General features: G+C 40.6%; 1 protein-coding gene across 7 annotated transcripts in view; it reads left to right on the top strand.

Moving 5' to 3' along the window:
- Window positions 1–24,073, top strand: part of GPD2 (glycerol-3-phosphate dehydrogenase 2) — a 183,579-nt gene that overhangs the window by 54,573 nt on the left and 104,933 nt on the right. For all 7 annotated transcript variants that reach the window (XM_075609355.1, XM_075609356.1, XM_075609354.1 and 4 more), the window contains exons 5-6: window positions 3,932–4,029; window positions 6,338–6,501. In XM_075609355.1, the coding sequence (XP_075465470.1) occupies window positions 3,932–4,029; window positions 6,338–6,501 (262 nt within the window). The remainder of the gene's footprint in view (window positions 1–3,931; window positions 4,030–6,337; window positions 6,502–24,073) is intronic.

The following is a 24,073-nucleotide window of genomic DNA, read 5'->3' as shown; positions in this document are numbered from 1 at the left end:
TGGGGGGGAAATGTTGCCATGCTGCACAGAGGACAGTGCAGATTTCGAACCACACAAACTCCCGTAGCTCGAGACAGCTCCCCTCCCCATCTCATTGGCTCCTTGCCGCACCACGTGACTCGTCGCCGCTTGGGATCACGATCCTCTTGTATCCCCTGCTGGCTGACGCGTCGCAGTGCGCAGCGAGCCTTGCAGAGAGGAGGGACTGGGGCCAGCTCGGGAGGTACACATGTCTGGTGAGTGACGCGCACACGGCCGCGCGTGCCGCTGGATGCAGCGGGACCCAGGCCTAATGGTAAAATCCCTACATAACATGGTTAAGGCACATGGATCATAGAAGCACAAGCTAATAACTCAGCAGTTATGTTTAGCAGACTCAAAATTGTGATGTTCAACTTCCTTAAAATGGAGCCTTTTTCTGACTTAGGCCTCGGCCATGTTTAGCACTTGCTTGCGGAAGCGCGCTCAGCACTGAGCCCCTACAGCCGCAATTAGAGCGGCTTTAGTAGGGGCTCGCTTACGCTTCCGCATGCGCGCGGAAGCGTAGGTCTTACGGGAATTTTAAATTCCCCCCGCTTGCCGGCGCGACAGGCCGGTCACGTGAGCGGTTCGCCCAATGAGGGCGAACCAGCTCCGTGACGCAATTGGCCCGCCCCAAAGCGGGCCCCGGCCCGCACTGGATGGCGCGCACGTATGCAACCGCAAGGCCAGGGAAAGCACCCGCTTTCCCTGAGCCTCAGCGCGCCTCAGCACGCCAGCGGTAAGCCTGGCCGAGGCCTTATCCTTTTATCTACCAGTCATTTCATTTCATTATTTGCCTTTTAGTACAGTAGGGCCCTGGTTCTCGGCGTTTCTCTTCTCGGCGATCTGCCAATAAGGCAGTACCGAGAAGGGGGCCGCAATGTCTGCGCCAGCGCAGAAGCGGGACGGCTAAGTTCGTGCAGATGCGGGGTGGCCAAGTTTGCACATTCGCAGAATGGGGGAGCGGCCGAGTTCGCGCATGCGCACAATGGAGGACTGCAAGTCTGCACATGCGCAGAAGGGTAGGAGATGCCGAAAATTGCTGGTTCCGCTTTTCGGTGAATTTTGCATGGTGGCAGCGGCATGGAACGGAACTCGCAGCAATTCGTATTGTTTTTTTTTATATATATAAACATTTACATTTTTTACATGATGGGAATCAAGGGGTTCTCTGAACCTCATTTTTCACCCCTTGGTTCCCGAGATACTTAGTGCTGAAGGTACTCGGGTTCAGTCCTTTCCAGGTTGTAAACAAAATGGTGGCTCAAATTGCCCGCATCAGGTGGGCCAATAGAAACCACAACATAACCGGTACTTACGTTCAAGTATTTCACGAACCAGGGGGTCCGTGGAGCTGAACATGACGAGGTTCAACTCCGGGGATCCCCTGCTTCCCATTCTGTTTTAAAAAGGGTAGGGGTTCACTGTTTTAAGTTAGATTCCTTTGTCTTGTTGTATCATGACAATGTAGGAGGCCACTGAGTTCATACTAAACACTGAACCACAAACGCATTCAAGTGATTCATAGCAGGGCATTTCCTTTAGTCTGTGGCTGCTGGCCATGACCTCACAGTACAACTAACTAGAGCAGGTGGCCAACTCCAGCCCTCAAGGGTCACAAGCTGGTCAGGTTTTCAGGATATTCTGATATTACTGAGCAACTGATTGAGCCCCCTGTGCTGATGCAGGGATATCCTTAAAACCTGACCTGTTGATGGCCCTTGATGACTGGAGTTTGACCATTCCTTAATTAGAGTAAAGAAGTGAATGAAACAAACGTAAGGCCTTGTTCATGCTAGACCGCTGTTATGAAACGTGCGGCAATGGATTGTGCACTTTTCCGTGCTCTCCGCATACTAATTACAGTATAAAGGAAAAGGAGAAAATATGGGCTACTTCCAGTAGTATTCTGCTTCTGTCAATCTGTTTAGCAAAAGACTTCTTCTGTTGTGTGACATTTCTAAACTGGTTTAGAAGCTGGTTTATAATCTCTGCATTGCAACATTTACAGGTATGCAGTGAAGCGACTTCCCCATGAGAGAGAACCGTTCAAAAATCTTCCCCAGTACAATGCAAGACTATCTCAGAGTATACTAAAAAGGGAATTAGTCTTAATTTTGTACTTAATTGTAGCTAATTGTATTATTGACAAGCAAGTTGACAGCCTTATTCTCTGTTGTTGGATTACATTGGTTCATTTGCTACATATGCAAGTCTGCCAAAGGCTGTGTGGTTTGTGATTCCATTGAGCTTGGATAGTAATGTATTTTTCAGCAATGCTGATGGGCAAGATAATACTCTGATTCTCAAGACTTGCAGCATTGTACTAGTTATGAAGCTAATGAGCGCTGAGGGATGGACTTAGATGGCAAAGAGGGAACAGATTGTTATGCGTTCCTTTTCCCTCTAGGTGAACAATCGGAATGAAACTGCGGGCTGGAAGACTTCTTTTTGATGCGTTGATTTTTAAAAGTCATCATTTACATTCTGAAATGACACATTTTAATTATAAATAGATCTTACGGGTTAATTGTAATATGAATGATATTTTGTTTCTTCTACCATTCAAATAGTAAAAGCCAAATCAAGCAGATGTAAGCGAAGCTGGTATGATGGTTTCATTATCTAAAGCAGCCATTGTGTGTGTGTGTGTGTGTGTGTGTGTGTATATATATATATGTGTGTGTGTGTGTATATATATATATATATATGTGTGTGTGATATATATATATATATATATATCAAAAAATAAATAGATGATACCGTTCTGTGGCTAACAAAATACTTTTATTTGTGCGAGCTTTCGAGATACACTGATCTCTTCTTCCGGCGATGTATCTCGAAAGCTCGCACAAATAAAAGCATTTCGTTAGCCACAGAACGGTATCATCTATTTATTTTTTGATTATTGAAGCTCGGTTAACACGGTACTGATACCTCTACATGTATGTATATGTATATGTGTGTGTGTGTGTGTATATATCTATCTATCTATCATAGCGCTCTATCTATCTATCATAGCGCTCTATCTATCTATCATAGCGCTCTATCTATCTATCATAGCGCTATATCTATCATAGCGCTCTATCTAATTGTTTCCTTATCCACCGTCCATATTTCCATACTTTAAATATTTAAATCAACTGTATTCTAGTCAACTTATTTGGACCATGTATTTGTGGACAGTTTAGCATTAAATCAAATAAGCTTGCATACTTTCTATCCATTCATACGCGTTAACAAGAAGTAAACCTGCGAGGGAGGGGGAGGAGTATTGGAGGAGCGTTACAAACCGTCAAAGAAGAGAATGGCCGATCATTGGACAGAAATGGCGTGTGTTACTGTTGTAATGGAATGCTGCGATGAAGCAATGAACTCTCAAAATAAGAAAGTTGACAGATGTGTTCAAGAGAAGTAATAGATTAAAACTATTAATCTATGGAGTTTAAACGGGCAATCTAAAACGTTTTTTTGTTTTGCTTCCCCCATCCCTATTTATTTAAAATAGAGATTTGAAGCAGGGGGTCTCTGTAGCTGAACCCTGTCAATTTCAGCTGCGGGGACCCCCATCTTCCGGAGATGCTTGCTTCCAAAGGGGGTGCCGGTATCGCCTGCAGTTTAATGCCGTTTTAAAGTCCCCGTTCACATGAGCCAATAGGAAGCCGCATCGGATGATGTCACGGCTTCCTATTGGCCTGCAGGGCCCAGGACCTTTGAAATGCACGGCACCCACTACGGAGGTAAGCATCTCCGGAAGCAGGGGGTCCCCGGAGCTGAAATTCTGCATTAAAAAAATGGAAGAAAAAAAAACCTTGAATGTCTTTTTTTAAATACAGTGTGTTGTAACCCGATATTGATGTCTGAGCATTCATATTCTGAAAACTCCAGTGACTGTATTTCCTTTCTTTAGTACAAGCTTGTTAAAGAAGCTCTCCACGAACGTGCCAATCTCCTGGAGATTGCTCCTCATTTGTCTGCACCTTTGCCCATAATGCTACCAGTTTACAAGTAAGAATTCTTTATGAAGTACAGAATTTAAAAAAAGCTATTGAAAACATAAATAAATATAATTCAGCATGTTTATCATTCTAGGTTAAAAATGATCTGTAATACCGGGGCAGTGGGATCAATTGAATACAGACATGGCATAAACGCCATTAACTGGTATATGAATATTTCAAGTGTGACCTATATTTATTGTGGACCACTTGTACAAGTCATCCAAGTTTATTTTCTCGACTAGTACCACTTTACTTTATTATATGTGCTGTCCCTCAGTGCTGCAAATGCCAGTAACTTATTGCAAAGCAATGGGATGGATACTGGCATTTGCAGTAGTGAATACTTTAAAATATGAGCACACTGGCCTTTTTGGCTTGTTCCTCCCCCCTCCCCCCATAATAAAAGATGTCATGTAAAAGTTTAGGTAAAATGAAGTGCAACAGTTTTTATTTTGGGTGAGTGTATGTATCGGGCCCCCACACTCTCTTATTTTATATGGAATTGACAGTCATCAAAAATATTTGCCAGGTAATGGCAATGCATTAGATCCTCCAGGGCCACCAACAGGTCAGGTTTTAAGGATATCCCTGCTTTAGCACATGTGGCTCAATCATTGCCGAATCCAGGATATATTTGAAACCTGAACTGTTGATAGCCCTGGAGGATTGAAGTTGGCCACCCCTGTATTAGAGGAAATAGTTCCATGTAGTTGTATTATGTTTTCATAGAAAGATATAATTCCACGTGACACTTTTCATTTTTCATAGCACACAAAAAAAAAAATTGTTTTATTTTTACCGAGTCTCGGGAAATTCATTACCTGTGACAGATGTTAATTGCCTTCCGTTTTTAGCTGTCTGTCTAATAATGGTACCTTTAATTACTTCATTAAAAAAATTGATGATGAGTTGACGACAAGTTTCCACAAGCAGTACTATGATAAATTAGATTAGGTAGAGATTGGAAAAAGTCTCCTAAACATTTAGTTACTCTAGAACCATTAAAGCCTCTAAAAATACTTATACATGTCAGGTGTTGTCGCCTACATTTTAACCCAACTAAACAGATCACTTCCATTAATATCATATTAGTATGTGGGAATGGTTAATTATGACGCTTTGACCCATACTCCAATATGGCGTGGAACCAATATCGGCACTTTAGCAACGCGATAAGACCCATTTAAATGATCTTGTTGATTTTGTCATGCTTGTATCAGTAATAGATGCAGTATGCTGAGTTTTTACATGATCCAATTGGAAGAGCTTAAACGTTATGTAGTACCTTGGAATGTAGATGCAAATACTATAGGATGTAATATTTAAACCATTTTGGCATATACTACATAACCGTAACACGTCAGCTCGATGCATCATTCATTGTAAATATTAATCTTTAAGCGCATGTGTAACCGCAAACCGAATTGAAAAAGGAAGTTAATACCGGCGTGAAATGTGTATTTACCAGCATAAATAAGCAAGTAAACAATTGCACTCCCAAATCTTACAATATAAAAGCGCCTGTAGTGGAAATGCGAGCTGGCCGCTGGAAGATCATTAGAAGTAAGAAGCTTTTAATTTCTGATGAAGCAGCGTCCGGAGCAGTGAAACGTGTTAAGTGATTGGTGGTTGAGCGGACGTGGAGATCCGAGGTTATCTCTCTGGTGTGTGCGCATGTCGGCGTCGGTTCTGGATCCGATGTGACAGCACACGGTGTAGTGAGTAGATGCCAGGCAGGGAGGACCCCTGTATGCAGATCTTCCAGCGGCAAGCTCGTAATTCCACTATATACTCTTTATATTTCTATGTTTGTGAGCCCCTTCATTTTCTCTTTGTTTATTTGTCAGTAAATACATATATCCTGATGGTATGTGCTTCCTTTTCCTATTCTGTTTAAAGTTTCTTTGTGGGAGCAGCAGACCTGCCATTGATTTCTCCTGGGATCGATGTAAAATTATCATTGAATATCCGTTTAACAATTCACTGGTTTTGTTTAGGGTTTTAGTGCCTTTCTTTGGACACTATGATTACACAAATATTTGCACATCACTCTTTAGTGTGTGTGTGTCATACATATGTATGTGTATTTTACATAATCATTTAACTTTTGCTTTGTCAATGGGATTGTTTTTTTTCTTATTATTTATCTCCGCCTTTATCTCATCACTTTGTCACATTATTCGTAGCAATTAGCGCCTTTTAATTTTTTTTTTTTGGATATTTGATTGTGTTTTTTTTTAATGTATATTCTCAGTCATAAATTTAACATGTAAGTGTAAACCTACTATGTACTGACTTTCGTTGTTATCCTTTAGATGGTGGCAGCTGCCTTATTATTGGGTTGGTATAAAGGCTTACGACCTTGTAGCTGGAAGTCAGTGTCTGAAGAGCAGTTATGTCCTAAGCAAATCGAAAGCCTTGGAATTTTTCCCAATGCTACAGAGAGACAAACTTGTAGGTGCCATTGTCTACTACGACGGTATGTTTATTTACATGTTTTCCTATTGACACTTTTTTTTTCTTTCATTTGTTGTTTAACAGGAACTGTTTTTTCACTAAACCAACTTCAATTAAAGGGGATTTTTATATAACTGCTACCTTTGTATGAATGAATGCAGTTTGTGCTTAAAGGAGCTCTCCTGGCCACACACACACACACACACATACACACACACACACACACACACATACACACATACACACACACACACAGTGCTGCCGGTATCTCCTCCGTTTTTAAAGCTCCCGCATCACGTGGGCCAATAGGAAGCCGCAAGGGATGACGTCACGGCTTCTTATTGGCCCGCAAGACGTGGGACTTTTAAACCGCCATATTGATCGCCTCATCAGGGCTCCTACAAGCAGCACCCATGGAGGTAAGTATCTCGGGAAGATGGCGTCCCCTGTGCTGAAATCAATTATGTTCTGTTCTAGGGATCCCCTGCATCAAAACTATTTTTTTTTTTTTTGTGTGTTGCCAGGAGTGACTCTTTTAAATCAAATGTACCTTTTTGAGATTTGTGTTTCTACATTCTTAAAGCAGAACATCCCAGTGAAATATTTACATGTTGCATCATTATCAATACCGTGCTGATGGTTATTAGTTGCATGGTACAGTACATAATACTTGCTGAATTGCGGGGTGAGGGAGGTATAAATATGGCGATAATCGTTTTGTTTATTAGAGTAAAGGTCCCTACCATACAATGAAAATGGATTTATTTTATATTATACAGGAATGCCGTTTATCCTCTGTTTTGACAGAATCTGCGGATTTCTTTATCACTAAGTTTTCTATAGACTCCTTTTTATCAGCTGTAACTCACTCTCTCGTGGGCTTTTGAAAATTAAAAGGCATGCGTTTCATTAGTTAATAATATACATTTGTAAGTATTCATATGAGCAAGTACAATTTTTTTTTTTATATTAAAAGTAGTCGCCTTTTCGAAAATTGGATAGTTACATAGTTACTCCATTCTGCACCCATAGCTTTCTGCATTATAGTCCTCTAATGTGACCCGTATCACGCATTGCATCACAAAGATGAGCAAGGTCTTTCTTTTACAAATATGTTGCAGACTTTACACGGTTTTAGAGCCTTTTCTTTTTCTGTAATCTTCTTGGCAGATTGTAACCAATGAATCACACCTAATTGAGACTCCCTTTCAATGATTTAAAATTCTAGAATAGAATTTAGGCAAAGCCCATGGGGGTCATTGCAGATTAAGAAATACAATTTTGAACAAATGAGGTACATCAAGAGCAAATCATCGACGAGCAAAGCTATAATCATTCCCTTGGGCAGAACAAGGCAAAGATTAAGGACAGGCCTATTTTCCCTTAAAGAGTACTAGTTCAGAAACCTAGATGTCTGAGGTGAAAACCTTGCTAAAGTGGCTAAATATAATTTCAGTAACCGTGTTTAATTGACAGCCCTTAACAGTGTTGAGTTGTCAGCCCTTGCTAAATGTTGTTGTTGTTGTTGCAGTTTGTGGATTAAAGAAATATAGATTGAAGAATACGAGTTAATTGGATTTACGCTGATTTTGATCTGGCTCATCGCTGGGACGTTTACAAGGAATTAAAAAAAAAACATTAGCATTACAACTCTGCAAGGCAGTGTATTAGACCTTTGCAGTATAAATATGGTTATCCTATTTTTCTTACTCTAGCTGTTTTGTGATATGACTATTTTGTTTTGCTAAAACACTAACACAAGGATTTACTAAGCACCGGTGTGGTATATCTCTTTGCTATTGCACGTTTACTGCCCTGGGCTTGAATGGCAATTTAACACGGGAACACTCTTTTACTTGAATACTAGATTTACTTTAAAATATCATATCCGGTGTCATAATTTGTTGTTTTAAAATATTTATAGAACATCTATAGTTGGTTTTAAGGAAATATGTTGGAACCAAGTAAGGCAACAGTGGCCTAAAGTGTGACCCATCTGTGATTTTAAACCATTTCTTCAATTTGTTTTGATGGCTCCTATTATCTCCAGAACATGTTAAGGGGTTCTATATGCCATTTTTTTTTTAACTTCTCACTGGCAACTACAGGCATACCCCGGTTTAGGGGCACTCACTTTAAGTACACTCGCGAGTAAGGACATATCGCCCAATAGGCAAACGGCAGCTCACGCATGCGCCTGTCAGCACATCCTGAACAGCAATACCAGCTCCCTACCTGTACTGAAGCTGTGCGCAAGCTGGGAGACTATAGAGCCTGTTACAAATGTGTTATTTACATCAGTTTTGCACGTATATGGTGATTACAGCACAGTTCATGCATCGATGACTCCCGTTGCGTACGTTAATGCGGGGTATGCCTGTAGATGGTTTTCTTAATTTTGTATACTGCTTGTTTCAAATAAAGATCGACATGTATTTCAGAACTAAAATTGTCCTTATGATGATTAGTGATAGTGACATGAGCTGTTTCGGCAATCTCATGGCCGTTTGATGTACCCCGAACATTATCCCATTTTTGCTCACGTCTTTGGATGATTGTGACTTTTTCTTCCAAGTGTCGTGTTTACTAACTAACCTGTAATTACATTTTAAGACCATGACATCACAATATAATAATTGGTATCTCCGATATCGGTAAAAAGGTAGCTTCTACGAAGTAGAAAATATTGACTTTGATGCACTGTTAGGTTCTCACTTTATCTTGATTTTTATGCTTTCAAAAGAAGCCTTCATTCACTTAAACGTTTAAAAAAACAAACAATAATGATTGTACAGCCATTGATTTTTATATGTACCATAGGGATCCTGTTGTACAAATTTAAATAAAGTAACTTACATCACTACTAAACTGTGACAGGCTCAGTTTGCTGTTTTTTTTACCCTCAAGTCAAATACCTAACTAAAAATATTGTTGATACAAAAGGGCAGCCATTTTATTTCAAATCTTGGTGTACAGAACAAAAAGGTAGCTATTCTAGGTGTTTCCCTTGAGGTTTCTGACAGTTTGAAAGACAGTTTGTTATTGCTTCATACAAAATTGCCATTGCGTGGTTTGAAACTGATTTGACAGCTTTCAAAGTGGATGCTAGTATTCCGACTATTGAATGGGATGGAGTTAAAGTTCGTCAATCAAATGCCTTATTCTTGACCAACTTCTGGTGGTCATAGGAGGTAAAAGTGAAGCTTTTCTAACTTGTCATCCTCCATTTGTATCTCTCAACATATTTAGTAACTGACTGTTGTAGTCAACTTCATTTAGGTTAATCTATTCAAAGATGGCAGCTGCTGTTGAACTGACTAGTGTCATACTTTGTGTATTAGAAGCTGTACTCTCTGTAACATACTTAGAAATAATCCGTTATTGCTCCTTAGATTCTTTGTAATCTTTCATGCATGTATGCTGTAGTGGCATATTTTTTCTTTCAAAAAGGTTTCGTCGTGAAACATGGATGGATGGTTTTTGTTATTGAAACTTTCAAATTGGAGATCCATCAGATTGGGGGCGTGTCCAGGTTACAACTCATCTTGGTTATCTATTTACATAATATAATCCTTGGTTTCAGTGATTCATTGTATGTTTGTGACATCTATTACTTTATAATACAGCAAGCATAGCAATAGTTGTGTAGCTCATTTGCTAGATTATCGTTAAATAACATTATACATTATTACCACGTTGTCTACAATGTAAAACGTAAGCCCATGTTTGCTAAGGGGTGCTATTCCATACAACTTCTAGTGCTGGAATACCCCTTTTATAGCCCATTCACGTAAATAGGCCATATGGTATCGTTCAGCATGGGAAGGGGTCTTATTGGAATAGCACTGCTTAGTAAATATACATGTATAATTTAAACTTTATACAACCAACACTGTACGGGATCGCTTTAATATGAGCATTATTTTGCTAATGAATGCAGCATCAATACGGAGGAGAATAGGAATTTATTTAAGATATAAAGAACTCTGAGTTGGCCAATATCCACAAATATATTTAGAGTTCATACTGTATGCTTCAATGACACTTTTAAAAGGAAAGTACATTTTTGCTTTACTAGAGGGTAACCCTCTCATGGATTGATTTGAATACGTTTTCTGACCTCCCCTTCTGTATGTACATCTTTCTCTTAAAACTATATGCCTCCCTAATATTACATTGTGATCTTTTTACACAATGCGCTTATTTGGCCTAGAGAATATGAAGCAGAATTGTATGTTTGGTAGAACCCGTAAAGTCACAAATTGATAATTATACACTAGCTTTGTTAAATGAGCTAGATTGCTGCTGCTTTTCTAACTGAAATCCTATTCGTATAGCCAGAGAACACAAAGAGCAACAGAAATGGTATAAGTACCAGCAAGAGCAAATCCCAGACTACACCAGGGGCTATGCTTGCTCTGTTTTAGCATCTGGAAACTAAAGCATATGTTGAATGTTAGCCTGGGTGTACACAATGTGTCCTATTTATTTAAGGCTTCCTTTGAAGGCACAGCTTACAAGTTTATTTCTTAGGGGTACAGATGTCAGACCTAATTTAGCATTCACTGAAATTTGGATACTCCTGAACAGCAAAAAGGCAACATTTTGGGGGAAGAATGTGGCTGTGATCTGAGCAGTGATCTGTCAGTTTCATTTATGTAGCTCAAGGATAACTGAAAAAGAGGAAATCCTAATGGAAATTTCAATAAATTAGAATATGTTTTCTTTAAAGCATTATTTGCAGTGCTTTCATATCTAGTCGAGCTATTTGTGAAATATTCTCATGGACAGGAAAACATGCTGGATGTAAACCAGAACCATTATTGCAAAAGATTGTTTTTTTTTTTTTTGTAAGTAGTAGAAAAAAACCCAGAGACCACATACTGGGTAGGATTATGATTAAAAACATGTGAAGCACGTTGTTCTCTAATGCATGGGTTTATTCAATTACAATAATTTTGTAGGAATTTAATATTTTTATATTGGAGACATTTAAAAAAAAAATGTTTTAAACATGTTTATTTCATAAATGTAAAAATGTTCAGGAAACAGAGATGCCATTTGTCTTTTTCTAAAAACAAAATTGAAGAAAGGGTCTCGGGATACATCTACAATTTATCAATATCTAGAACTACATTCAATATGCAACTTAGAAAATGTGCTGAAAACGTTACATATTTATTAATGAATGTGTGAAAGAAAGGTATCAATATTATTTTCTGTGCATCAATATCTATTAAAACGTAGATCTGGTATAAATATTTTAGGTGAAGAAACTTACTATTAGCATATAAATTTGCAACAAGCACAAAGTGATACAATGTGTATAAATGGGTATCAGTAACAATGTGTATAAAAGGTAAATCAGTAACACAGCAAATGAGAAACAGGAAAATTAGTGCTGCTGGCGTGTACACATAGCATATGGACACTTAAAATAACCTGTTTCATGGGTTCAGTTGCAGCCCATCAGATGTCAGAAAATATGCCAGATCAAAGAAAACATACAGGTAACATTGCACATGCGTATAGCCTAATATGTCAGATAAGTAAATTAAGACAGGACAGAAAAGGGAAGGTATATGTCAGCGCTTAATACTACCAGTATAACATATTGTATCACTTTGTGCTTGTTGCAAATTTATATGCTAATAGTATTTTGAGCAGTTTGGGTTATGTTACCACACACAAGAATTGCTACATTATGTCAGCACTCCTACTTAGGCTAAGGCCCCGCTCCCAGAGTCAGCGCATCCGCACTGCTGACAGGCGGTGCGCTGAGATACACAGACCGCGATATGCGGTCTGTAGGGAGCGGGAGGTGGGCGGGTGGTGGGCGGTTTGACAGGGAGGGGGGGCGTGGCTTGAGCGGAGAGACCCGCTACTCTCCCCCCCCTCCCTCCACGGACTCGGGCTGGAGCTGGAAAGGTAAGTTTAAACACACACACGCAGGCACTCATTCATACACACACACACGCGCACACACACACACAGGCAGGCACTCACGCACTCATACACACGCGCGCACACACAGGCAGGCACTCACGCACTCATACACACACATACACACACACACAGACAGAGGCAGGCACTCACGCACTCGGGCACACACATACACACACAGACAGGGACACACACACAGACAGGCACTCACCTGCTTTCACGCCACACTCCTCCCCGCTCCCCGAAGCCTCTCCTCCTCCCGAAGCCTCCCCTCCCCTCCCCATTGGCTCACAGCCACACACGTCACGCGTCAACGCTAGGAAACACCATTCTCTGGTGTCTCCAGCGGCTGACGCGCCACAGCGTGTAGTCAGCTGTGCAGCCAGTGGGGACCGGGACCGGCTCGCGAGGATTCCCCTGCTGGTGGGGAACTCGCTACATTGCCGCCCGCGCCAACGAGCGCAGCGGGACCGAGGCCTTACTTGTAGGGAATGACTTGATATATTGTCAGTGCGAATTTATTTAACCAGCGCTTATACAGTTTACCATTAGGAGCTTCAAACCGGGAATATTTGTGTATCTATGTGGATATATTTCATGGTTGACACAATATACATAGTTTGAGACACATTCTCCTTTTATATGAGACATTCCATGGTGGGCTTTGGAGGAGCCTATATCCTCTATCTTGTGTCACCACCACCTAATTTTAAATACACTTGTGTTTATACCCTACACTCCCTGTTTTTGTCCCTTAGTCTGTTTTAATAAAGCTTTTTTGTTTTGCCTCGTTTGGCACAATAGGCTACAAGCCTGGGACCATTTTTTCTGCCCCACCTATTGTTTGTCCTCATAGAGTGCAATTGTGGGTTTCTTGTCCAACCAGGATTTACACCCCGACTGGACTTCTATGTTCATATTCTTCCATCAGCACAGGTGGCTAAAATCAGAGGCTCAGTCGGCAAATGAGCCACCTGTGCTGAAGCTGGGACATCCTTAAAACCTGGCATGTTGGGAGTCTTGAGGACTGGAGTTGAGCACATCTGGTGTATATTATAATGCACACTAGACTTCAAGATAAACAGCAGGCAAATAATAAAAGTACTGTACCAGTTCTGTGATACAGGGTATAAAGCTAAACTTGGATTGGTATGCAGACATCGATGTTGGTATTTAGGATGGCTTATTTGACTTGAAATATATTCAGGGTGACTGTTTCCGAGAGAATTTCCAGCATGTCACTTCAGCCTGGACAAACAGGAGTAAAAATCATGCCAAAAATAAATCTCCTCTTATGTGCTAAAACAAATCCTGCAGGTAAGATTTCACAGCAGCAATAATAAAGACAGGTGTAAGACAGAATACCAAAAAACTGTTTCAGGTTGCCTCTAGTGGACCATAAAAGAAATTGAATGTCAACAATTAGCTAATGATTCTGGTTTGCTTGATACACCAAATCATCTCTGGAGGGTCCTGCAGTGCGTTGCATAGCATGCCATAGCTGTATTCAGTGCATTGGAAGCCTAAGCAATATTGAAGTGGGTAAAAAAAAGGGAATTTTCAGAATGCACAGCAAATATGGGAATATTGGAGCCAATAGATGTTTTTCTGAATTGCTGAGTTTTTTTTTAATTTCTGATGCTTGAAACATCCACTTTGTATAGCATCTGGTACATTGGCATGTGTCGAAGGCTGCCAATGTGAAGGCACACACGTGGCTTTTAATAGCATTAGTTTCTAACAACCCAAATCTTGTATGTTCCATAGCACGCCTGTGTTGTGTGGCTGCAGTCCCAGAAGCATACAGATAACTGCATCTCCTGCTGTACCTGTAACAATCTAATTGTATAAGTCTGCCCAGTCAAGCATCCCCAGCTCATGACTTGGAGACATGAAATTCATTGTCATTATTGTCCCTGTCATTTTGGATCATTATGTCTTACTGCAGAATTTTCCTCACTCCGCTGCTTTTTTTACCTCCAGGAATCAGGGATTATGGTTGAGGTTGGGGTGGGGGCAGAGCTGTGAACTACATTTACCTTAAGGGAGCCACACATTAAACTGTTTTTTCTCTCTGACTTGCTGGATTTGACCATTTGTCCACCACTAGAGCAAAGATAAAATGATGAATAATCTATGTAAATGTATGCTTTCATATCTTTAAACATGAATACATTTGAAGCATAGTTATGTCCATTTTGAGTAGTTTTGAATCATTACCATCTTCTTTCCTGTTAATCTCTACAATAGATTGTAACTTCTCTCCTCTAGAATAGCTAAAAAAAAAAAAAAACATTTAAAACCTAATTAAATTTATTTTACATTTATTTAAAAAAACTTTTTTGCGATTATTTGCAACTAAGAATCGAAATCTTTTCAACATTATCGTTCAGTTTATTTTTGTACAAATTTAAAACAGTTCGGGAGAAGGAGTGACCTGAAGCATGGAGAATTGGGTTCTGTTGGAATCCCAATATCCGCTGCTTGTGAATTTGAACATTGGATTATAACATCTTCATGCAGGATTTCATCGCGCCTGTATTTCTATGTGCAGTGCTGTCTAGTTGCACTCTAGTCTAGTCTAGCTGTCTTGTGCACTAATAAAATGTGCACTCTAAAATAGGAATGGAGTATGAAGTCAATTCTGTCCTGGATTTACGAGCGGGTTAGGCTTGAAATTGGGCGCTCCCTAGAGGTCTAGCTTTATAAATGAAGGAGGGGGAAGCGTGGTGGTCACTGTCACTGGCAACGAAGGGACGTCAGAGGCTGGGCAACATTTTAAGCATTTGTAGGAGAGACCTTACGCCCGCCCCCACATTTGCAGGCCTAGCCTTACAATGACATAGTTGCATAATAGATGCGGTTGAAGAAAAAAATAAATAACAATGCCAACCTATGTTAAATTTAATTATTTCAGCTATTCATCCTAGATTTATAATTCTATTGATCCAGAGGAAGGTAAACAAAAACTGCAGTGAAACATTTGCTAATTATGTCTCGAAAGGGGGAAAAATAAATTCCTTTACGACTTCGGTAACGACAATCCGATGTCTCGATGTATAAAGATCATTCCTATATTGAATTTATTTGGCATATTCCTGAATACCTTTCCTTTCTAAAAAGTTGTCCAACCTTTTCTTAGAGATATCTACTGTATCTTAATGGGCAGGAAATCCCGCATTGGTTGCCCTTATTATATAGGAACCCTTCCTTTGCTGCTGGTTAAATCTCCTTTCATCCAATCTCACGGGATGACAAAGTATACAAAAAGAAGAAAACACAGCGCACAACTCCTAGTGAAATCAATATATTATAAACTGATTATGTGAAAGTGGTAAAATATGCACGTACAAGAAATCAATATATTCAGGCAATGCATGGATTTTGGCACATGTTACCAGCACGAATCCGCATCTGGCCAGACTGCAAAGGTATGAAGAGTAGACCAACAGCTTGGGTGATGTAATGTAATCCCTGGTGTCCTCTGTCTTGCTCAGTTACTAATCCTCTGATCTGCAGCCGTCTGAAGCACCGTAGCTATTGCTGCTCCGAGTCTCTCACAGATTCACTTCCTAGGGTGACGTCACTCGAGTCGCGTCATCTGGGCGGTACGGAGGCTCCAAGGCTCAAATCGGCATCCAGAGGCAAACGATCGTGCGTGCCAAAGTCTCAAAATGTATAGCTTGTAGCTTGTACAAAAGTTCGTATAGATGGAGGTATATGAATATACCCCTTGAATGAACGCAATTTTCAATATCCTACGCGTTTCGTTAAAAACATCTTCGTCATGGATGCCGATTTGAGCCTTGGAGCCTCCGTACCGCCCCGATGACGCCACACTAGGAAGGGAGTCTGTGAGAGACTCGGAGCAGCAATAGCTACGGTGCTTCAGACGGCTGCAGATCAGAGGATTAGTAACTGAGCAAGACAGAGGACACCTGGGATTACATTACATCACCCAAGCTGTTGGTCTACTCTTCATACCTTTGCAGTCTGGCCAGATGCGGATTCGTGCTGGTAACATGTGCCAAAATCCATGCATTGCCTGAATATATTGATTTCTTGTACGTGCATATTTTACCACTTTCACATAATCAGTTTATAATATATTGATTTCACTATGAGTTGTGCGCTGTGTTTTTTCTTCTTTTTGTATACTAGTTCCAAGGGATGTTGAGCCATCCAGATTTATACAGCAGCAGACTCTCTCTTTTGGTTAAAGGTTTTTATTATTATTGATATTCACCTTGTATTCACAGATTGCTAAATAGTGATCATTTTCACATTTTGGTGGGTCACAAGTTATAAGTTATATTTAAACATATGTAAGTATATATATATATATATATATATATATATATATATATATATATATATATATATATACTGTGTATATATATATATATATATATAGTATATATATATATATATATATACAGTATATATATATATATATATATACTTACATATGTTTAAATATAACTTATAACTTGTGACCCACCAAAATGTGAAAATGATCACTATTTAGCAATCTGTGAATACAAGGTGAATTGTTAAGTGATATGCAAGTATATATATATATATATATATATATATATATATATATATATATATATATATATATATATACTTGCATATCACTTAACAATTAGTAGCGCAAATTATTATTCTTTTTTTCAAGGGATGACCCCATGTTTGTAATGTCTTTGTGATAAAGTTCCAGAAAGTTTCTTGTATTGACCTTTAAATATATTTTTTGTAAATAATGATCATATCCCCTTTTTTTAGATCCTTCCAATCTAGGTGCAAATATTTTCACTCTGACCAATTTCCGTTATTTTATACACTAACCTCTTGTGTGGCATTGTATCAGCCTTTGCAAAATGTAAGTAGACCTCGTCGGCAGTATTAGTCTAATTTCGTACTTTCTGCCTCAAAGAAACCGATAAGGTCAGTTTGAAATGACCAATCCCTCAGAAATCCATGCTGACTATTACTAATTGTTTTGTTCAATATGTGTTAAGGAATATTATCCCTTAATAAACATTCAAGTAGATTCCCCACTATTGTCAGGCTTACAAGTCTGTAATCCACTGGCTGTGATCTACTGAAGCTCAGTTTTTAAATAAAGGCGCCATGTTGGCTTTATGCCAATCTTGTGGTACTGCGCCTGTAGAAATGGAGTCCTTGAATATTAAATATAACAGACTGACTATGACCGGAATGAGTTTCTTAAAAACCATTGGGTGTATACCATCGAGCCCAGCGGATTTATTTGCACTAATTTTATCCGTCGCCTTTGCGCTTCTTCCTGTGTTAACCAAATCTTACTTAATGTTGAGGTTGTGGCTTCCTCTTGTAATATTTTTGCAATTGGCGTCTCCTTGGTATAGTATATACAGAGGCAAATAATTTGTTTAATACCCCTGACCTCTCCTTATGCCCAATAAGGTCTTTGCCCATGCCACACTGAAAGATTCCTATGTTCAGTTTTACTATGTTGTTGCTATTCATATTAATGACTTTTTTGAGGATTTGTTCTCTCTTTCCATTGCAATCTTTTTTTTTTTTTATGATTTTTTTTGCTTTTCTGATTATCCTTTAGCAACTTTTGTAATATTCCAAATCATTATGAAACTATGCCTCCCAATTCTGACTTCAGCAATGTAAATGTCTGCCCCTTCTTCTTTCAATTTTTTTCTCCTACCTGTTTATTTAGCAACATTGGTTTGGATTTGTTTCTTTTACATGCATTATCCAAGGGTGTACACTGATGAGTGTATTCGTCAAACAATGTTTTATAGATTGTCCATTTATCTTCTGTATTTTTCCCCACAAAATGTCATCCCAATATGTTCCTGGAAGAAACCTCCTTAGCCAATTCCCAAAGGTCCAACTAGCTTCTTGAGGTAGCGCATTGCACTGGTAGAGTTACTGAAAACTGTACCTTGGCAGTGCTTGCCTTATTCTTGCGGTCTAGATCCCTGAAATAATTTTTAGGGCCCTTTACCTTCCTGTAACTTAGTCATTGATGCATTCATAGCAACATAGAGTCCATCTCTGCCCTTCTAATCATTGTCCCCTACACTACAGCTTGCCTAGGTCTGTGAGTATCCCAAATCTCCTCTGTGCCGGAGGGACTATTCCATTGGCTCCTAGAGGTATTCGCCTGCCTCAGCATTGCTGTTCCTGCTGGATACCTGAAGGTTGATGGTATCGCATGATAATTTAAGAGTTGTAAAGTAATAAGTAGAAAGGCCAACAAAAACTTCCATAGAATATGGATGATATAATTGTTGTTGCATGAGGGATAAAAAGTACTGTAATTTGGCCCAGGCCGTTGAGTATATTTGGTTTTCAGAGCAAGAACATGCCACACAAGTTGATGAGCCAAACTGTGGTGACAGCATTTGGAAATATTGCTGCAAGATACAATCCAGAACCTGTGTGGTCTTGTGAAGAAATTAGAGATACTAAGTTGACATCCTTGCCTTCTAAGATATCTTTGCAAAGAGGACTAGGCTGTAGTTGAGAAGCGGTAATGATGGGAGCAGAAGCAGGTGATGGATGCAGTACCTGTTGGCAGAGGAGGATTAAGTAAGGAAGCTGATGGACATGGCGACTGGTTTTGCTGGAGTACATGAGCCTCCAGTATAGAGAGATATCTGAATTTGTGCAAGTTCGTTGAATTGAGGGAGGAGCTGAATAGATCTATGATGGAGACTAAGGCTGCGGCCATAGTGCGGGCACGACAGAGCGCTAATAGGCATGCATGCCTGTTGTCTCGGTGATCCGGGGACTCTGTTCACTCGTGTGACGGTGAGGCGTGGCTGTGACGTCACCAGGCTGGTTCGACCTCATTGGTGGAAACGCTCACGTGACGCGACCATACCGAGAATAATCTAATTTTTTTGTCTGCAAATCCTGACGCGCTGCTGCGTATGTCACATAGCGCGCAGAATGACTGAACTGGTGCACTTACACAAATTTGTCCATGACGCGCGCGCCGCCACGTGCACTCAGCCTTAGATGGATGAGCAGGAATTGGCATTTGGAACAGTCTGCTGCCTTAGCATCGTTGGAATGAGGGTTGCCTCTTTTTTTATTCAATTTGGCAATGAGTTTTGGAATAGTCCAATGGCAAATGGAAGATTGACGAGTAAAGATGTGACCGTTCTTACTGTTCCCAGTTCTGCGATCACGCGCAGTTCTGTAATCGCACCAATTGCGTCCCGGGAAGATTAACGCTGTAAGGGATGGCCTCCCAGAGCACCGCCACGGCTGCCACCTCCCCCAACACTGCATTTTTAACTTTTTGGGTTTCGGTGCCAAAAACAGACTGGTCACATCTATATGAGGCGGCGTAACCCAACTATGAGACCGTTAAAAAGGGCCTTTTTTTGGGTTTTTTTCTCTTGAAGGCCTAAGTGAGAGAGCAGCGAAGAGAGGCTATAATTAAACTATATCAAGATGAAATGCTTCTTGGATGTAACCGTTCCTAGAGAAGCCCACTGGGTTTTATTAATCCCGGCCACTAATAAATCAAGGGCAGCTATAAATGAAATAATACAACAACGAAATAAAGCTAAAACTGATACCTGTAGATTTAAGAAAATAGCGGGATAGGGGAGAGGAGAGTGCAATGCTTGCATAGCGAGATGGTCCGAGGGAATGTAGTGCTCACGTCCAAAGCAGAAGTGGGCACGTTCGGTGCTGTGGAGCGCCTTAACAGTGAGCCTGAGGGGTAGGAAGTGGGGGAGGGGAGCATGGCATGCCGGGTGAGCGGCCTCTGGAGGAGCAGGTACAAGGGGGCGGTGCAGTCTCCTAACGAGGAGGAAAAGGACGTGGATGAAAACAGTGCTGAGAGGCTGGAGAAACACCGAGAAGGTGATGGAGTCCAGATTTTCAATAGAGGAGGGATGGCGGACAGATAGAATTAGGGAGAGGGGTAATGGGGGTGTTGAATGTCTGCCGAAAATGGAGGAGGGAAGGAGTAAAACAAGCAGAGGGTTGGAACTATGTGAAACCGGTGCAGATGAGCTTCTGGCGGCAGACATGCACATTGCTGAAGACTCACTAGCAATGAATGGACAGAGGTTAGAGGCAGGACGTTTCTTTAAAGCAATTGTGACAGGGGCTTACAGCAAACACCACCATTTTGGCCTCTCAATTGCCAGATCCCCGCAGAAAAAAAATCCTAGGTGTTTCTTAGCCTAGTTGATGGCTGATTCAGAAAGCAGTACCGTCGTCTGGTACTGCTTATCCAAACAATCTCCATCCATCTGCCAGATTGCTCATTCAGACTGGAGGTGTGCATTTAACCAATGTACAAACTCTCTAATAATACTAGTTTTGCTTGCAAAATTCATTAAAATTGCTAGATTTGCTTAATGCCGAAATTGCAAGTAGGGCACAGACACCATATTTCACTGAAGGCTTGCAAAATTGTAACTATTAGTCCTTTGAGGCTTGGAAAAAATGTATCACCACGAATGGAATTTGGGCAAAAACGAACTGTAAAATGTTGCCTTCATACAGTTTCATGCCTTCTGCATTTTCCCAAACCTGGTTTGTATCTGTTAATTTTTAGGTTTAAGCACGGATTTCTTCATTTTAGTATATGATGTGGACTGTGCCTAACCTATGTAATCACCTAAAAGCCCTACCGGTATTACCTGTTCTTTTTTGGTGTATCGTTAACAAATGGGAAATTAAACATCTTAAAAGCAAAATGTTTGACAAGAAACACAATGAGCTGACATGTGCATTTTATGTGACATATAAGAATACCTAAATATAAATTGTAGGCAAGAAGAAGAAATGCAAATTGTTAGTGTAATGGATGTTAAGTATGCAAATCTGCTCAACTGATCGCTACAGTGCTATCCTAATTCAAGCATGAATGTCTCAAAGTATTTTGAAGGAATAGATGGACACATCACTTGGGGTCTTAGGCCATTATAGTTACCAAATGTCTATACTTTTCACATTATAAACAGCCCCTGCTGTTACAGCATGACAATCGCTGAGTGCTAATAAGAAAAAATACAATGGAATTAGGGTTAGAATAAAGTAGGAAAAGTCTGAGAAGGTTAAAAATGTAATATTATTGTTTCCTGTGAAATGTTTCTGAATAAAGGTTTCCTATTCTGTAATTCCTCAATTATGTGGGCCATACATGTTTGAATTGATGGTGTACAAATGGGTATCTTCTCTTCCACACATAACTTAATCTATTTTAAAACAAATCTTCTCCTTTCACATGGCCAATAAAACTTTAAATATAAAACAGAAATAAGATAATCCAGTTTGTAGAAAAACTTAACTACTTGATGGGGAATTAAATGTTGACAATAAAAAATTACTGTTTTAATTGCTAGTGACTGTGTCCTCCTTCCAGTCTGAATTTTCACCCTGCTCTGCTAGGTGCCACCAACTCAATATATATTGGTTGCAAGAGATAAAACCAAGTGAAACGTGAACAAAAGGTGTGGAAACATTGTGGTTACAGCACAATCCAGCAAAATGCTATAATGTCAGACGGACAACCGGCTTTATATCCTCTTAATTCTAAAAGATCTTATTTCAAGAGTTACAATGTAGGGAATTTATTGGGAGCCTGAAAAAATGATGAATGCTCTGAAACAGTTTTGTCCTTTTGTAAGAAGATGTTGGTAAATGCTCTGTGGCAAACATCTGTGTAAAATATGTCACCTTATTCCTGGCAAAGGCTGTTGGCAAAGAACAGCAATTAGAAAACAACCCTAAACACCTGCTGTCATACGTGTGCCATGTACAGTATCTCCTATTTCTCCATGTAATCATTTCTTAAATCACAGAGAGCAAAATAGGCTGATACATTGACTCTAAGAGGTTATTCATTAAGCTGTGATAGTGCCGATCAGGGCACTATCACATGGAATCTCCCATTGGCTTCCATGGGTATTTCTGTGCGATTTTATAATGAATAACGCCCTAAGACATTTTGAATATATGTCTCTTGGGGTTATTCATTATATCCGCACCAATTTCATGACAAAATTAGACTTTATAAATAGCTCCAGATATCTTTACCTATTCACATGCAAATTCTAGGAATACTCTGGGACTGATGAAGATAAATTACTTCCAATAATCACTCCCCAAATCGCTCAGTGATGCAAGCAGAGTAAAGTTGACCCAAAGCACCTTCATACATTGATGTTAATGTATACAACATAAAAAGTGTTGTAATGCCTATTTGACACTCTTTATGCATATCCTCTAGTACAGGGGTGCACAAACGTTTCCCCGTGCACACCCCTGCCTGCTCTCCTCGGCCTGTCCTGCTCGTCCCTGGCGTCAAGTGACGCGCAAGGTCATGTGACGTCCCTGCCTGCTCTCCTCGGCCTGTCCTGCTCGGCTCTGGCGTCAAATGACGCGCAAGGTGATGTGACGTCATATTGCCATGGTAACGTGACCCGCGGCATCATCTGATGCCGGTTACCATGACGACGCGTCGCTGGAAGGGAAGGTAAGTGTGTTATAGAGGCCTTGCGCGGTCCCCGGGCATTTAATTATGCCTGGGAGGAGAGCGTGGGACCTCTATAACTGTCGCGCCCCCCAGTTTGCGCACCCTGCTGTAGTAGATTAATGTTTAGTCTCTCGGGCAGCAATATATTTAAAAATCCTTATGTTCATCTCTATACACACCACAAAAAAGCATGCGTTTCTTTTCACTGCAGACAGGGCTGCTGACAGATTTCCCTGGGCCCAGGACTAAAGTTTTGACTGGGTGCCCCCCCATTTCACACTTCACAAGCCCCCTCTATTTCCCCACCCACCCACTTCCCATGTATTTCTCTCCCTGCTGACTCTTACCCCTCTCTCTTCCTCATTTCCTCTCACACCCCCTCTCACTTTCTTCCCCCCTTCCACTATTAATTACCTCCCTCTCACTGAATCTACTCCCTCAACATCCCCCTCCTCACACTCCTTCCCTCCTTCCCCCTGGTCCCACACACACAATTCCCCCCCCAGCCCCACAATAATTACCTCCCCACAAATATATACTTATACTACCCCCTCTCAAATATATACATAAACTACCCCCTTCAAATACATACTTACACTACCCCCTAAATACGTAAATACATTGCCCCCCAAATATGTACTTGCACTACCCCCCCAAATACGTAAATAAACTACCCCCAAATACATACCTACTAAGCCCCCCCCCCCCCCGCCAATACATACTTACCTTGGGCATGGTCTCAGGCTGCCTGGCCCTGGCTTTCCCCAACGGCTTCTAGCCTCCCTCACTCTCCCTTGCCGGGCCTCTCTCTCATGCCGATGCGTGCCGGAAGCTGGGTCCAGTTTCTGGTGCGCACCGGCATGAGAGCGAGAGAGGGTCCTGTAGCAGCGAGAGAATGAGGCAGGCCAGCAGCAGCTGGCGAGAGTCGGGGACTAGCGGCATCCAGAGGCCAGGCAGCCGGATGCAGAAATTGGGCCTGACCTCTGACCTCAAAATTACCAATAGCTCAAAAGACGAGCACTGCGCAGGTTTTGCAACAAGTTCTTGTACATAATTCAGTGTTAAATATCCAGGTAAAGATTCTTAGAATAGATAAGCAAATTACCACCTAAAGCATCAGTCCATGCTATCTGCCATT

The sequence above is a fragment of the Ascaphus truei genome, chromosome 7 (assembly GCF_040206685.1).
Source record: "Ascaphus truei isolate aAscTru1 chromosome 7, aAscTru1.hap1, whole genome shotgun sequence".
NCBI classification, from domain to species: Eukaryota; Metazoa; Chordata; class Amphibia; order Anura; family Ascaphidae; genus Ascaphus; species Ascaphus truei.
The sequence above is the reverse complement of the archived record's forward strand: the minus strand, read 5'-3'. Positions and strand labels throughout refer to the sequence as shown.